Source organism: Rhinolophus ferrumequinum, chromosome 6 (genome assembly GCF_004115265.2).
Source record: "Rhinolophus ferrumequinum isolate MPI-CBG mRhiFer1 chromosome 6, mRhiFer1_v1.p, whole genome shotgun sequence".
Classification (NCBI taxonomy): domain Eukaryota; kingdom Metazoa; phylum Chordata; class Mammalia; order Chiroptera; family Rhinolophidae; genus Rhinolophus; species Rhinolophus ferrumequinum.
Window position 1 is genome coordinate 31566197 of NC_046289.1, and position 15186 is coordinate 31581382.

Below are 15186 nucleotides of genomic sequence, written 5' to 3' on the forward strand. Positions count from 1 at the left end.
CCGAGGAGTTTAAATCTGGGATTAGACCCCACTATGGATATGTATGGAGTTCCATGGAATCATATACGTAATTGTGAATGTACCGAGTTGGCATTCACGCTGGTAGTTATTTGTATAGTGAATGTTCTTCAAGATATCCACCGAACTTTCACTTCTAAATTTCCAGTTCACTTTTGTACTCAGATAATTTTCATCCGAGTTCAATCTTGAAGTCCTTTCCATGTGCTAACCCTTGAGCCCGCCAGCCCCATTGCCACCCACACAGAGGTAACCTGTGGTCTATAGCCACTTGTGTGCTGCCACTGGACATATATGTAGGTACGAAATAGTGTACCTCAAAGTGAGGCTCACTCATTCCACATTTTGTCCTTGGTATCAAATAAAATGTTTTTCTTTTATAAGAGGTGGTTGTCAAATAATAAGATAGTCTACATGAAACTACTAATTTTATTTTTATTTAAAACTAGTTTATGGACAAATGGTGTGCAAAAGTAAATTTCCATGAGTAGGTTGGTTTAATTGATATATTGTTTTAATATTTTAACAGGCAACTCGTATACCCTCTGTCTTGAATGCAAATCTTTTAATCCTGTCCTAATTTCTTAATCATAATTCGGTGTCAATCCATAGTTACAAAATAAATGGAATAGAGGTAATTAATTTGTTACTTTAAAGTCCTTTACTCTGTTCTATATAACTCATTTTAAAGTAAAAGTTTATTAGGGTGTCATTTATAAGGTATTGTACCTTATTGCCCCTACATTTCTCATTTATTTTCTTAAAGTGTATTTGGTTTCTACAGTCTGTGATGTAAATAAAAATATTCTAACCTTGCCACCCCTTGGATGAAATGGTTGGCTCTCATAGCTGCTAGAGAAAGTAATCAGACCTAGTTCTTTAGAGCTGGTTTAGAAATTTACTTTTTCCACAAAGTACACATCTTCTGATTACTGTAAATTACAGCATCTATTGGGGCTTAAGATGCCCTAGAATGTAAATGCTCCTTCCATTTTTGAATTATGAACTTGCATTACAAATGGCATGTGTTTTAATGATGAAATTGTACTAATTTTAATGTTTAGGGACATGTTCTTAGTCACAGGTGGCAACTTCTATAAAATAGGATTGATTTCAGATGGGTCCACTTATTATACGACTTGATATGTGTGTGTCTGTATTTGTGTGTGCACACGCATGACCTAACCTCTGATTTAGTCTCACAGAAGAGTAGAGAACCCACTATTAAACCATCAATGCAGACTTGGTAGATTTTTTGTTTTTGTCCCCAGAGATATTTTAAACCCAGCTTTTCTCAGGATCAAATGTCCTCAAGCCCAACAATTACAATTTCCAATAATGACTTGTCTCAAGGCAGAGTGATTTGATGATGTGGCATGACGGGCATTCAGTGAACAAGTATTTCTTGTGCTTCTGCTATGTGCAGGGCATGCATCATCCTTACTGGACGCTTGCAGCAGGCTGCCTGGGAAAGCCCAGAGCAGAGGAGATGGGAGGATGGCTCATGGGGAGAGTCGGGGTTGCCTACAGATTCTGGAATCCTTTGTGTAGGGCTCTGATTCCCCTCTATGAGTGACTTCTAGGAGAGCACTAATGTTTTATCACTTAACGTGTGTACTCTCAGAAAACCTCAACTGGTTGCAGAAGTTACCATGCTGTTTTGCCAAAATGAGCAGTTTGCATGCTTGTAGCTTTGTGTCTGCAAGGGTGCGAATGCTGTGGGATGCAGGATTCTGGAGAGCTGCTGTCCTGGCAGAGCACCAGATGGCTTAGGTTTCACCAGCTTTGGCGCCCACTGGTGTCAGTTCATTTGAATTCTACAGAGGCCCTTCCCCAACCACCACCACCACCACCACTGGAAAGGTCCTGGCTTGGGGATAATGGAAGCAGGAGGGGGGCCACCAGTTCTTGGAAGATCTCAGGTCCCCTTCAGGGGCTGCTGCTATGGAGACTAAACCTGATGCTCCTAGGAACCCACTGCTGCCACCATGGCCCTTGTGCGCTGCAGGCTTCTAGAAGCAAATGAAAGTTTTGTGGCAGAATCGTCTGACCAACAGCTCTTGTCAAGGACTTCCAATAACTGTATAACTCATGATTAATAGAAATTTTTTGGGAGCAGTGAGGCAGAATAATGTGTGTCTGGCCGCAGTAAATTGAAGCTGATATTTTCTAGATACAGTTAAAGTAATTTACTTCAAAAGTATACTTAAAAATTCATTTCTATGAGGAGTGAGGGCTGACAAGAATTTTGATTATATGGTTCAAAGTTTGTCTAAAATTTTTGTTTAAAAATAATCTTTGGCAAGTCAAAAATTTCCATGTCTCTATTTCTACCTTCCTTTCCTGATTCTAATGCATCTTCTCTAATTGCAATTTCTTTGTATGTCCTATTAGCTTTTTTTTTTTCCAAGTTACATTTACCTGTCTCTTAATATCTAAATGATCACCAGGAAGTGGGAGTTAAACCCTACATATGAAGGATTATTTGTTTCTGGGATATTTGCTTCTTGTAATGGTCAGTCTTCCTCATGAGCACTTCAGAGTCTTCTCATGGGAATATGGAATGGCTCATTTTAGTAATAGGTGTCATATCTGGGGCTGGTTGGCTGACATGGTGTAGATTATCAAAAAAATGTTGTTCTTCTAAGATAACATTTAGTGAACAGGTAGAAGGAAAATGTAGTTCCAATGCACACTTTTGCCTAAATAGTATTTATTCAAATGTTTACTTTAGGGATTTAAAGGAAATGCCCTGTCCTCTTTATAATGAAGATAATTCTACATACCAAGAGTGCTGTGGTCTCATCAACACCTTGTAATAGTTAAAGCATGAACCAAATGAAATTTAAGATTAAAAAGAAAAGCACTCCTTATTGCCTTTGATGGTTGCCTGAAGCTCTGTGCTTCTATAATTTCCAAATGAACTTTTGTAGGGATGAAGGGAAATGCGTGGAAGGAATTCTGGAAATCTTTGACATGCTCCTGGCAACAACTTCAAGGTTTCGTGAGTTGAAACTCCAACACAAAGAGTATCTCTGTGTCAAGGCCATGATCCTCCTGAACTCCAGTAAGTAACTGCACAGCTGGGCCGTGTTTTATGGGGGAGAGATGCTGTTTCTTGAACTGGCATGGCGTTAAGAAGAGGATTGAACGTATTTCATTTAAAAAGGGAAAATTGCCTTTCTTTCTAACTTCTCTATTTCATTTTATAGAGATTTAAAGTGTAGTTAACTTTTGGTAACTTGAATATAAATTGTTCCTTGGGTAAATTACTGGTAGTAATTTTAAAAGTGGCTCAAGCCACTTTGCTGGAAAAGAGAAAAATGAACTTTAAAATGTTTACCTTTCAGTCTTTTTTCAATGTATATACAGACATTTTACATGATTGACATGAATGTGTATTTATTGGTTCGGGTTCTGCTTTTACAGATTCAGTTGTTCATGCATTGATTCATTCGGTAAAGACATTGAGAATATAGTCCTTCCTTCAAAAAGCTCATAGTGGAGGGAAAATAAATCATTAAAAAGAACGACCCCAATGCTGTACTAAAGTGTGTGCAGAGTACTGTGGGAAAACAGAAAGCGAGGCGGTGGAGTGGCTGTAGAAGGGGGTGATACTTGAACGACTCTTTAGGGTTGGGCAGGTGTTAGCTGGGCAGGTGGAGGGAAGAGGTGTAGTGGAATGAAAGCCCAGGGGTGAACAAGTCACGCAGTGGAAGAGCAGAGGGAGGGGACAGGGATGCAAAGCGCAGCTCTGAAGACTGCAGTGCATACCTCAGGTTGAGACCCCCTGTCTGGGGCATCGGGCAGCCCGAGGACAGGTTGAGGTAGGGGAGTCGCATAGGCATTCTGAAAGGTCAGTCTGGCTTCCGTTTGGAGGACTGCCTGGAGAGGGGAGAGACCCAGGCGGGGGGCCCAATCAGAGTCACGAGGGATCATGGGAGCCTGAACTAACTTGGCATGGAGGGGCCAAGGAGGAAGCAACCTGTCTTGAGGGAAATGGGGAAGGTGTCTAAGAACTGTTTATGTTGTAGCTTTGCTGTTTTTTCTTTATAAATAATACCTGGTTATTATAAACTTCTAACAAAAACACAAACAGGGAAGAAAGTAAAAATCACTAGGAATTCCCCCACCCACCTCCAAGATAACCACCATCACTTTGATGACGATTCTGTAACAGTTCTCTTGAGATAGAGAGAGAGAGGGAAAAAAAAAGAGAGAGAAATGTACACACATGCTTATGGACATAATTTTAACATAAGCAGCATAGCATCTTATATGAAACATTATAGATACTTTGGAAGAAGCTTTGTTTTGATCATTCTTTTTGCTTGACTTTGTTTTTCTAACACCCAGTAGTTAATCGTAATTAACAACCAGAGGGTGGACTTCATCCTTCTTCCGTCCTTTAATAATCACTTAAAATAATGCCTCACCTCTAATATATACACAGATAGGCTTTCCATTTTTTCAAAATTTGGGACACTATGTACAAATATTTCTCTACATCTTGCTTCTTTACTTTTCAAAATACTGTGAAATCCCTTCAGGTCAACTAGGAGAGAGCTAACTTCTTTCAAGTGAAGGAAGGCATTGTCTAAATTATTCAACCACTTCTTTATCGATGAGTCTTTACTTAATATATAGTTCCTTTTTTCCCACCATTATAAACATTGCTGCAATACATAAAGAAGTGTTATTTTGTGCACATTTTTAAGTTTGTATGTAGTTTTCATACTGCTCAGTTTACTATCTACCTAGTGTTTGATTTGGCTGCTAGACCACGTATTCATTGCTTTGCTTAGCTGTTAACTCTTATTGGGCCTTTAGGTTATTGTTTTTCCTTTCTCAAATAATATTATCCAGGTTTTACTCCTCAACTAAAGACTTGTGGATCCCTTCATTTGGGCAACATGTAGGGCTTTATTACCTGGATTTAATCCAATCTTAGAGTTTAATGTTTGAAACAACAGGAATCCGTGAGATCATATCATGCCACTTTATTTTCAGTCAGCCAAAGCAGCAGTTCCTGAAGCCAAAACTCAGTGCAGAATCTGTGGCCCTATGGGTCCCAGGCTGCTTCCTGATCCGGGGCCAGCTGACCTTTCCCTCTCCGGCCTACACACATTTCCTCTCTAATACTCCCAAATACTCGTGGACATTGGAACTAGTTTTCATGAGGGGGAAGGGACAACTATAGAGCAGTGCTTCTCAAACTCTCTCTGGTGAAGGACCAGGTTTCTTTTTTAATTTTCATATTGTTATAGACAGTTGCCTTTGTAAAATGTCATAAAAATACTAGAAAAGGGAAATGAAAGTACAAAATACAAGCCTTAATTTTTTTGTTATTACATTCAATGGATTTAAAATTACTCTGTTAATTGCTATAAAAGTTTCCAAATGCTTACACTCAATTTCTACTTATCTTTGTGGACTGGTAATAAACAGACCATACTTTGAGTAGCCCTGGTACAGAGGACGAGGTGCTGTCCTGGAGATGGCTGGGTGGGGTGGGACGAAGAAGTAGGTGGGATGGGGTTAGGTCTTGAAGAAGTAGGTAAAGGGGGAACAAAGAAGGAATCTGAAGGTCAGGTGAGGTTCCGAGACCCTGAAGACAACCATTGGCTATTTCCTAGTTAGGTTTCAATCTGGCCCTACCTGCCTGAGAGGACATTTCCCATGAAACCAATACATTCCCTACCCCAGTTCTGGAAAGAAAACAGTTTTGAGTAGTAATGGTAAATTGTTGGACAAATGAAAATTGTAGAGAAACTCAAGACTTCTAAATGCTTTGGGGCTTCTGGCACCTTCTTGACATTTATTGTTACCATTCGCCTTTAAAATAATAATATGAGGACCCAGCTTACATCAGTGATTAAGTTGATGTGCGTGTAGGAAATGTCCAGCTAGGACATTTGAAAAGGATCGTGGGGGGAAAAAATCAACCTTTTCTGGCCTTCTCTTTCAATCTGCCTACAGACATTACCTCCCAGGTGTGCTGCCATTTCTGTCTTTGTTAAAGGGAAGATTTACTTCAGGAGTGTATTCCCGCTTTGGCATAGGAGGATCATCAAATGCCAGATTATGGGGCTTCTCTTACTTGCAGAAACCATTCAGAACTCTTTTCTGTTCAGCAAAGTGCTCCTTGGAAAGTAGTTTGCTACTTGTTACAGCACTTTGCAGTATAAAGCCCTCTGTTTGGCAAGGGTCCTTGCAGTCATTTCTGCCTGTGAGACATCATACCGTGTTGTTGTGAAAGCTAAAAGCATCATCTATGCAAATGGGAAAGACTAAGCCTATGGCATTCCTCCTTCAGCATCTGACAGAACTGCCATATTTAAGAGAATTAGAGTGAGGCAGGCATGTGATGTAATTATCACTTGAGGCAGTAAATGACTACAATTTGTTTATGGTAAATCCAAATTTAAGAAACCTTCTTTTAAGACAGTTCCTTTCTTGCTTGGTAGGCATAACAGTTGTCAAAATGAATTTATTCGGTTCAGCATTGCTGTTATAAAACGGGATTCTGTTTCTATTGAAAAGTTTCCACTGTCAGGAGAGCTGGATCTCTTCTATCTAGATTTTAAGCATTTGATGGTATAAACTTTTTTCTTCTGGATTATTTGTAAAATTAAATGAAAAGCAAAAACAAGGACAGAATCCACTTTCCCACCTTAAATTTAAGAAGCCCTGACAGAATATATAAAACAAACACTGGACATTGGACAACAGGCCTCACAGGACCGTGATCCCCAAGGGAAGGGACACAACGTGAGCCCTTTGCCCAGTTTACTACCTGGAGCCAGTTTTCATTCAGGTTGTGGTATAGGGAGAGGTAACTCAAATAGACATGAATGTCTTCCTGAACTGAGGAGATAAAGTTGTGAATTTGGGGAGGCCAAAACAGCTAGGATTTTCAGGGGAGAGTACTACCGTGTTTCCCTGAAAATAAGACCTAGCTGGACCATCAGCTCTAATGCGTCTTTTGGAGCAAAAATAATATAAGACCCGGTCTTATTTTAATATAAGACCAGGTATAATATAACATAACATAATATAATATAATACCCGGTCTTATTTTTATATAAGACCATATATAATATAATATAATATAATATAATATAATATAATATAATACCTGGTCTTATATTAATTTTTGCTCCAAAAGACACATTAGAGCTAATGGTTTGGTTAGGTCTTATTTTCGGGGAAACATGGTAGAGAGGAAAGAGCTGGACACTGAGGCATTGAAGATCTGCAGAGGGTCCTTCACAAGTCTTCAGCTGAGCACTAACCTGCTCATACTTAACAAGATACTAACCACAGGCAGGGAAAGAGCCACCATAAAAAAGCAGGCAGATAAATTGCAATTAAAAAAAAAAAAGGAGCAGGCAGACCAACCCCTAGAGTTCATGTAGGGCCACTAGTAGTTCATGTTCTTACCAGCCAGAGGGGAAAACCTTGTAATAACTGAACACTGGGTGTAATACTCAGAAACATATTGGCTCAGTAGTAGGGTCAATTAGCCCTAGAGGAAAGGCTGCTCTGGTCCTACCAAACAAAACTGAAAAGGAAGCCTGAAGGATCCAACTATTGCCCAGTAACTCAACTGCATCCCAGAAAAAAGCTCAAGAATATTTAAAAGAATACAACAATATCCAGCACCCAACCAAGTAAAATTCACTATGTCTGCTAACCAATCAAAAGTTAGCAAGCATGCAAAGAAGCAGAATATATGACCTATAATGAGATGAAATACCAGTCAACTTGGAATGACACAGATGATAGAATTAGTAGACAAGGACATTGAAAAACAGTTACTGTAACTCTATTCTATATACCTAAGAGGTAGAGGAAAGCATGAGCAGGTTAAGGAGAGACATGGAAAATGACACACACCCAAATTGAACTTCTAAATGTGAAAACTGTGTCTACATGGGATTTACAGCTGATTAGGCAGAGCAGAAGAGAAGCTTAGTGGATATGAAGCCATAGCAATAGAAATGATCATAAAAGAGTGGAAAGAAACAAGAGTTTTTAAAAAAATGAATGGAGCAGGGGGAACTATGGGACACCTATCGTTACTAATATGCATATATTGGAGTCCCTGAAAGGGGGGGTGTAAAAAAATACTTGAAGAAAAAATGGTTAAAAATGTTCAAATTTAATGAAAACTGTAAACACACAAATCCCAGAAGACTGATGAATCCCAAGCACAAGAATTATAAAGAAAACCACACCAAGGCACGTTGCAATCAAGTTGCTTAAAATTACAATGCAGAGAAAAATCTTAAAAGCAGCCAGAGACTAAAAATGTTACAGACGGAGGAACACAGACAAGAATGACAGCAAATTTCTATTCTGACCCAAGTATGTCCACTCTCACTAATTCTCCTCAACATTTTAGTGGAAGTTCTAGCAATAAGGAAAAGAAAAGAGATAAAAGGCATCCAGATTGGAAAGGCAGAAGTAAAACTCTATTTGAAAACCTGATAATCCATGTAGAAAATCCCAATGAATCTATAAAAAAAGTGAGTTTACCAAGGTTGTAGGCTGTAAAGGAATTGCATAAAAATCGATTGTATTCCTATCTGGTAGCAATGAATAATTGGTAATTAAAACAATTGAATTAAATAGTTGACATTAAAAATCAATGCCATTACAATAGCATCAAAAATTATGAAATTTTAGGAATAAATTTGACAAAAGAATTTGACTGAAAACTGTAAAACATTTCTGAGAGAAATTAAAGAAATTCTAAATAAATAGATATGCTAATGAGTTAGAAGATTCAATATTGTTAAGAAGGCAGTCCTTCCCCCAAGTGATCTATGGTTTCAGCTTGATCCCAATAAAAGCCTCAGCATGTGCAGTGCATCACCTGTTAAAGGTATTAAAAAGCAAGGTTCAAGGTGAGGTGTAGTGGGAACTGAGGATGAAAAGAGCAGGGAGAGCCTGGTACCCTTGATAAGTGCATCAGGTGGTTTGGACTCGACCCCAAGAGCTGGGAAGTCATTAGAGAGCCACAAAGCAGATCTGAACTTTTGGCCACGCAAAGGGGCATGCTGTGTTGAGGGTGGAGGCTTGTTTCTTCCACAGTGGAAGTGATCTGCCGTGGGGGACAGTGGGAGGTTGGAGGATGTGGGGAGACTCAGTGTCACTGCGGTGGGATAGAGAAGCAGTCCTGGGCTGTTTAAAAGATAAATATTTTAAATTTGTACCATCAGATATTATGGAGGGACATGCCCCCAGGGACGTGGTCAAACACTGTACTTGCGTAATTGTAGTTCAGTACATCCCTTGCCTTAATTGAACTGAGTTGCCTTAATTAAACTTAAAATGCCAATAAAAAGAGAACAAAAATTGCCAACACAATTCTGTGGATGATGGAGTAAGAGCCATCTTTCATTCTCATTATAGTGAAAAGTTGGCAGCTCCCCTGTTGATTTCACATCTTTGCTATTTATTCTTACTTTGAAATCCGAAGCCTAGAAGAGAAGCTAGTTATTTCCCTGGTTTCAGGAATTAAGGAGATGGGGTGGGGGGGAAGGGTGGGGGAAGGTTTACCTGAGTTGTTATTTTGCAATCATTGGGGGGCCACAGTATCTCAGATCCTAGAGTCAGAGGGGAATGAAACACAGGACAGGGCAGGATGGGGGAAGCAAGCTACTTGGTGGGATGGTTGTGGGGACCTCAGGAAATGTGCCAGCAATCTTTGCTCAACAGGAGCTGAGGCTGGAGGACACTGGTCTGGGGTCAGAGTGGTAGACATAAAGTAGGCCTGTCTGACTCCAAATTGGTGGCCTTCCTGCCCCAGCAAGGTGCCACCAGAGGTGGAATGCTGATGGCTTGGACAGAGGTGGCAGTGGGCCCACTGTGACTGTCTGCCTGTGGCACACACAAGGGAGTGAGTGGGAGAGGCTGCATAGCAGCGGTCAGAAGTTTTTATTTATTAACCTCCCCTTAATAGGGACCCTCCTAGGGGCTACGAGTAGACTTAATCTCACATTCTGGCCATCTTTATATGTGTGTTTATGGCTGCAACTGAGGTACACCATGTAATGGTTTGAGGCAACTGGATACATTTACAAGGCAAGGCCACAATTCTGGTGGGGCTTTCTTTAGTCTTCCCAAATTCAGCCAGGCTGCCCTTCCAGCTCAGCCATGGAGCCAGTTGTGGGGCATGGGGGGGGTGGGAGGGGAAGTACACCATGGGGAGGTAAACTTGTGCTTTTAAGATTTCACCACACAGGCAGATGTCTGAACCCCGATCAATTTGGCCTCCTTTCTGGAGAACAGTTGGATGCTTAATGTCTGAGCACATGACTTCCGTTTCCTTTTCTTAGAGCAATGAATCGTGGCTTTTATTCTTTGTCCAGGTATGTACCCTTTAGTTTCAGCAACCCAGGATGCTGAGAGCAGCCGGAAGCTGACTCACTTGCTGAATGCCGTGACCGATGCTCTGGTCTGGGTAATTGCCAAGAGCGGCATCCCCTCCCAGCAGCAGTCCGTCCGCCTGGCTAACCTCCTAATGCTCCTTTCTCACGTCAGGCACACCAGGTACAGTCACCGTGGAGCCACTTCACTGGGTCGTGGTGGGTGTGGGGGGCATGCTCAGAGGGTGAAGAGCTTTGGAAAGAGGGTTTGCAAGTTTGAGATGGATAATAGCATTGTCACCTTTACAGGAAGATGAACCCCTGAAAGGGAATGGGGTGTCTTTATCAGTGCACACACCTGTAACCAAAGATTGGCACATAGTGGGCACTGAATGACTATCACATGGCACTTTATAGGATCTGTATGGCATTCTGTGGTGGCTCATCTATGTTTTAGTTGCTGGGGTTTGAGCTTGTTTATGGAGTTCTAAAAGGGGCAGCTCTTCCCTAAAGTGGACCCCTCACTGCACCACTATGACTCGTGAAGAGGCTAAACTCAGCTCTCCTAGATCAACTCTTGAGGCTGGTAATCTGGGGAAATGCACAAAGCCTTCCTTGGACTTGTTCTTTCCTTGCTATACAGTAGGCTATTACGAATGAGACCTACAAGAACTGGTGAGCCGACAGGTTTGGAGAGGCAGGGCCGTGGTAAACCGCGCTGATGTCCGATGATGGCTTTGTGTCAGTACAGTGATGCTCACTGCTTGGTGTCCCCAAGATGAGGGTAGCCCTACTCGGGCTGGGAGATGGGAGATGGGGAGGAAATTCTAGGGGCTGTGGGAACACAACGTACCCTTCAAGAATTTTATCAAGGATTAGGAAATGAAGATGACCACTGCCTGTCTGTCTAATGATTATTCAGCACTCAACCATTTGCAGAACAGATACAGTCCATCATTATTCACAGATTCTGTATTTGCAAATTTGCCTGCTTGCCAACATTTATTTGTAACCCCCAAATCAATTATGGTACTTTTGTGGTCATTTGGGGACATTCACAGAGTGGCAAAAACATTTCCGTTGCCTGTGCTTGCATTCCCAGCTGAGGTCAAACGAGGTGAGGCTCTGCCGTCCTGTTTCAGCTCTCATACTGTAAACAAGTGTCCCTTACATGGTCTGTTTAGTGTCCTGTTTTTGCATTTTTCTGCTTTTGGTTGGAGATTTTATTGTCTAAAAATGGCCCCCAGACATGGTGCTGAAGTGCCGTCTCATTCCTAAGTGCAAGAAGGCTGTGACATGCTTTACGGAGAAAATGTTACCCAGGCTTCTTTCAAGCACGAACTACAGTGTATAGGCCATGAGTTCAATGCTAATGAATCAGCAACATATGTTAAAGCCTTTAAACAAAAACAGATAAAAGCAAGGTTATGTATTAATGAGCTGATGAAAAGGTTGGGACTAGAGGCTCTCAGGAAACTAACCCTCAGGAGCAATGGTTCAGCAGTCACCAATTCAGTGTTTGGGGTGACTGTATAGAATGCAACTGTCGTGAACAATGAGAATTGACTGCTTTCTGTGCCAGGCGGTGCCAGGCCATGGCGGGTGGGTGGTGGGACACAGGCCCACAGGACACTGTCCTTGCCCTGAAGTGTAGACTATTGAAGGAGCCAGATGCCAGTACCATAGGAAAAAGGGCTGGGGGAAGTGCGGGAGGTGGGAGAGTGGGGAGGCTTGTTGTGTTGGGGAAGATTTCAGAGCTCCTGTGGCTGCCTCACAGGAAGGAATCTCAGCACCTTTTTGTCCCCATAGTAACAAGGGCATGGAGCACCTGCTGAACATGAAGTGTAAAAACATGGTCCCCGTCTATGACCTGCTGCTGGAGATGCTGAATGCCCACACGCTTCGTGGGCACAAGTCCTTGGTCACAGGGTCCGAGTGCAGCCCAGCGGAGAAGAGTAAGAGCAACGAGGGCTCCCAGAACCCCCGTTTCAGTGACGCCCAGCCCTGAGGTGAACAGGCTGCAGAGGTCAGCGGCTGAAGTGTGAACACCAGTGAGACTCGTGAGCCCCATTGGGAGTGGGTGGGCTTCGTCCTTCTGTCTGGTCCCTCCTTTAGTTATAGCAGGCTCAGTGACACACCATACTCTGCCGCCTCCAACTCCCTACTTCCCCGGAGTCGGGGTGAGAAAGCCAGTTTTCCTTGTGTCTAGGGGGCGCGTTGGAACGCAGAGTTTATGTCTTGCTGGGCCTCATAGGATATCAGTGTGGTCCCTTTCTCACTTTCCACCTCTGTTCCACCCATTTGGAAAACAGCTCAGAGGTTTAGGAATGAATGGTGGAGATCTGACCTGGACGGCTTATAAGGCAGAAAGGGGAGAGAATGTGGCACTTACAGGAAGTGCACTAACCTTTATTGTGAGACCTAAAGCCTTTTAGGATAGATCTTTGTAAGCGCTCTCTGGACCATGATTGTAGGATTGAAAAACCACGATGACAATCAACTGTGTTTCGCCTACCACACAGGCCTGTGAGAACTGATTTCAGGACTATTATACTATTGAAGGACAGAGGGATTATGACCTAGGGAGACAGTGGTCAAGCCGGGATGAGAACCACGTTCTTTCCCTCAGGCCTTGCTGCCATCTTCATGCAGGTTCATCCCTCTTGACGTGCAGAAAGCTTGCTACTTATTTGGTGTGTGTGTGTGTGTGATCGCTTTCATGGAGGATTACGATTTAAACCTCCCTGCCTGGGACTTGCCCTTCCTTAAAACTCATCCCAAGGGGCCCATTGTGTGTGTGCTGGAGGAAGGTCCTGTGTTTGCAGGAATGGGTTCTCCACTGTGGGTGTGGGTGATATCCACTCTTTCCTGGGGCAGCCACGACTGCCATGTCAGCCGTCCAGAGGAGACAGGGACAAGTCAGGCTGTGTGTATGCGAGGCACATTGTTACATGGAAGGATGAATAGCTGCACACATGCCAGTGTCAAGTTCAGGGCCAAACTCTGTGGACTTGAGTACACTACTTGGAACAAGACTTGGTTTGTGAACTCCACTTAAAAAAGAGAAATATTTAGTAATTATTTTTAGTCATTAAGAATTTACACCCTAGGGCTCTCTTAAAATATTTTCTTATCAGAACATTCTTATTTTGGACTGGCTGAAATAGAAACGTAGTAAAATATGAGTTCTTATTCCAAGTGGAACATAAATAGGACATGATAAAGTACCTTTGAAATTATAATTTTAACTAACTTTTTAAAAGTGGAAATTTTCATACAGATTTTCAGGAACATAGTGAATGTGTAGAATGACTTACATCTGTATTTTGAAAAGTGAGCAATTAAATAATCATGCGTGATTTTTATGAAAATGTTTTTAAAAATTACCTTGTGATATGAGATTAAACATTTTCTTTTTGAAAATAGGTTTACTTTGGCTAGCACATTCTGTATTTACTAAGTCATTAGGAAGATTAAATTCAATGTTATAAAGGTTGATTTCTGCTAGTGAGAGCTTGAATAAGTCTTAATTTTGATATCAGTGCAATTTTACGAAGTTCGAGCAAAACTGTTTTAGAAACATTGGGATAGCATATCCCTAGAGAACACTGTATTCTGAGATGGTTTGAAATTATTCTTAGTGATTCAATATTACAGCCTTAATGAGATTCAGTACAGAAAATAAGCTTGATTTCATAGGGACCAGGGAACCAGTGTGATCTGGTAGGTCAGTTTTCTTTCTTTCTGGCTAGCTCAGAATCCCCCCATGACAAATCGAGGGTTGCGAGGCTAGAGCGTGGGAAGTGGGAGGCAAAGAAGGCAACCTTGAACAATTAATTGCTGATGGAATTCTCTTGTGTTTATAAAAGAGAGTAAAGAAATAGGTTAAAAAAACAAAAAAACAAAACAGAATGAGGTCCAAGCCATCGAGTGCTGCATTATTAGGTAGTGAAGTTTTTAGGTTGAATTTAGATGCCGAGGTAGTCACCAGATTGGACTCAGGTGTCCAGGCACCCGTGCATGCCCGATCCTGTGCTTATCCAGACTAGTGCACGCTCTTATGGAAACTCATCAGTGTCCACTGCTCATTTTTCACAGATATTCCTGCATGCTTCTTGAGGCGGCTCCTTTCACTGCACTTGGATTTAGCTTGTCAGGAGGCTGTCGCACTTTCGGTATTTTCTTCTTGGCTCAGGTCTCAACCTGCGTGTGCTGGGGATACAGGTTGGTCAGTCCAACCTGAGAGGCTTCCTGGGTGCAAAGATGTCTCTTAACTGGGGGTCTGGGCCAAGCAGCCAATTGAGATAACATGGTCTATAGTTTAAAGGTGTTCTTTGTTTTGTTTTGAATATTCTAGGGCCCTTTCCCCATTTCATCTGCTCCAAACATGTCCTCTAAGGAAGACACCAGTGTCAGGCTGCCATTTTTACACGTTTTGGGTAAACCCTCAATGTCCGTTTCAAAGATTCGTTGTTTCTTTTTAATAGTGCTTTCTTTTTAAATGTCTTCTTTTGCGAGTTACGCCCGTCCCCAGATGGCCCATGGGCAACTTAAAATTCCCCCATAGCTACGCAAGGATTTCGGTGTTTTCAGGTTCAGTTTTTAAAAGGAATTAACTAGAGGGAATAGGACCTGACAAATGTAAACAGGAATTGAGTACTGAAAACTGAAAACACAACCAGGTACATTTGTGTATGATGGAAAAGTGATCATTGGCTTTGACTCAGACTCATGTGGCCGGATTCCCTTCCTCCATTTTGATCTATAAGTGATCATTTAACGTGAGAAATTT

The 15186-nt window shown here is 41.8% G+C and overlaps 1 protein-coding gene across 1 annotated transcript in view; it reads left to right on the top strand.

Moving 5' to 3' along the window:
- The window catches only part of ESR2 (estrogen receptor 2), a 35865-nt gene extending 22862 nt beyond the window's left edge, over positions 1 to 13003 (top strand). Inside the window, exons 6-8 of the mRNA XM_033106958.1 lie at positions 2952 to 3085; positions 10398 to 10578; positions 12204 to 13003. Of these exons, the coding sequence (XP_032962849.1) occupies positions 2952 to 3085; positions 10398 to 10578; positions 12204 to 12402 (514 nt within the window). The 3' untranslated portion in view covers positions 12403 to 13003. The remainder of the gene's footprint in view (positions 1 to 2951; positions 3086 to 10397; positions 10579 to 12203) is intronic.
- Positions 13004 to 15186: the final 2183 nt, after the last annotated feature.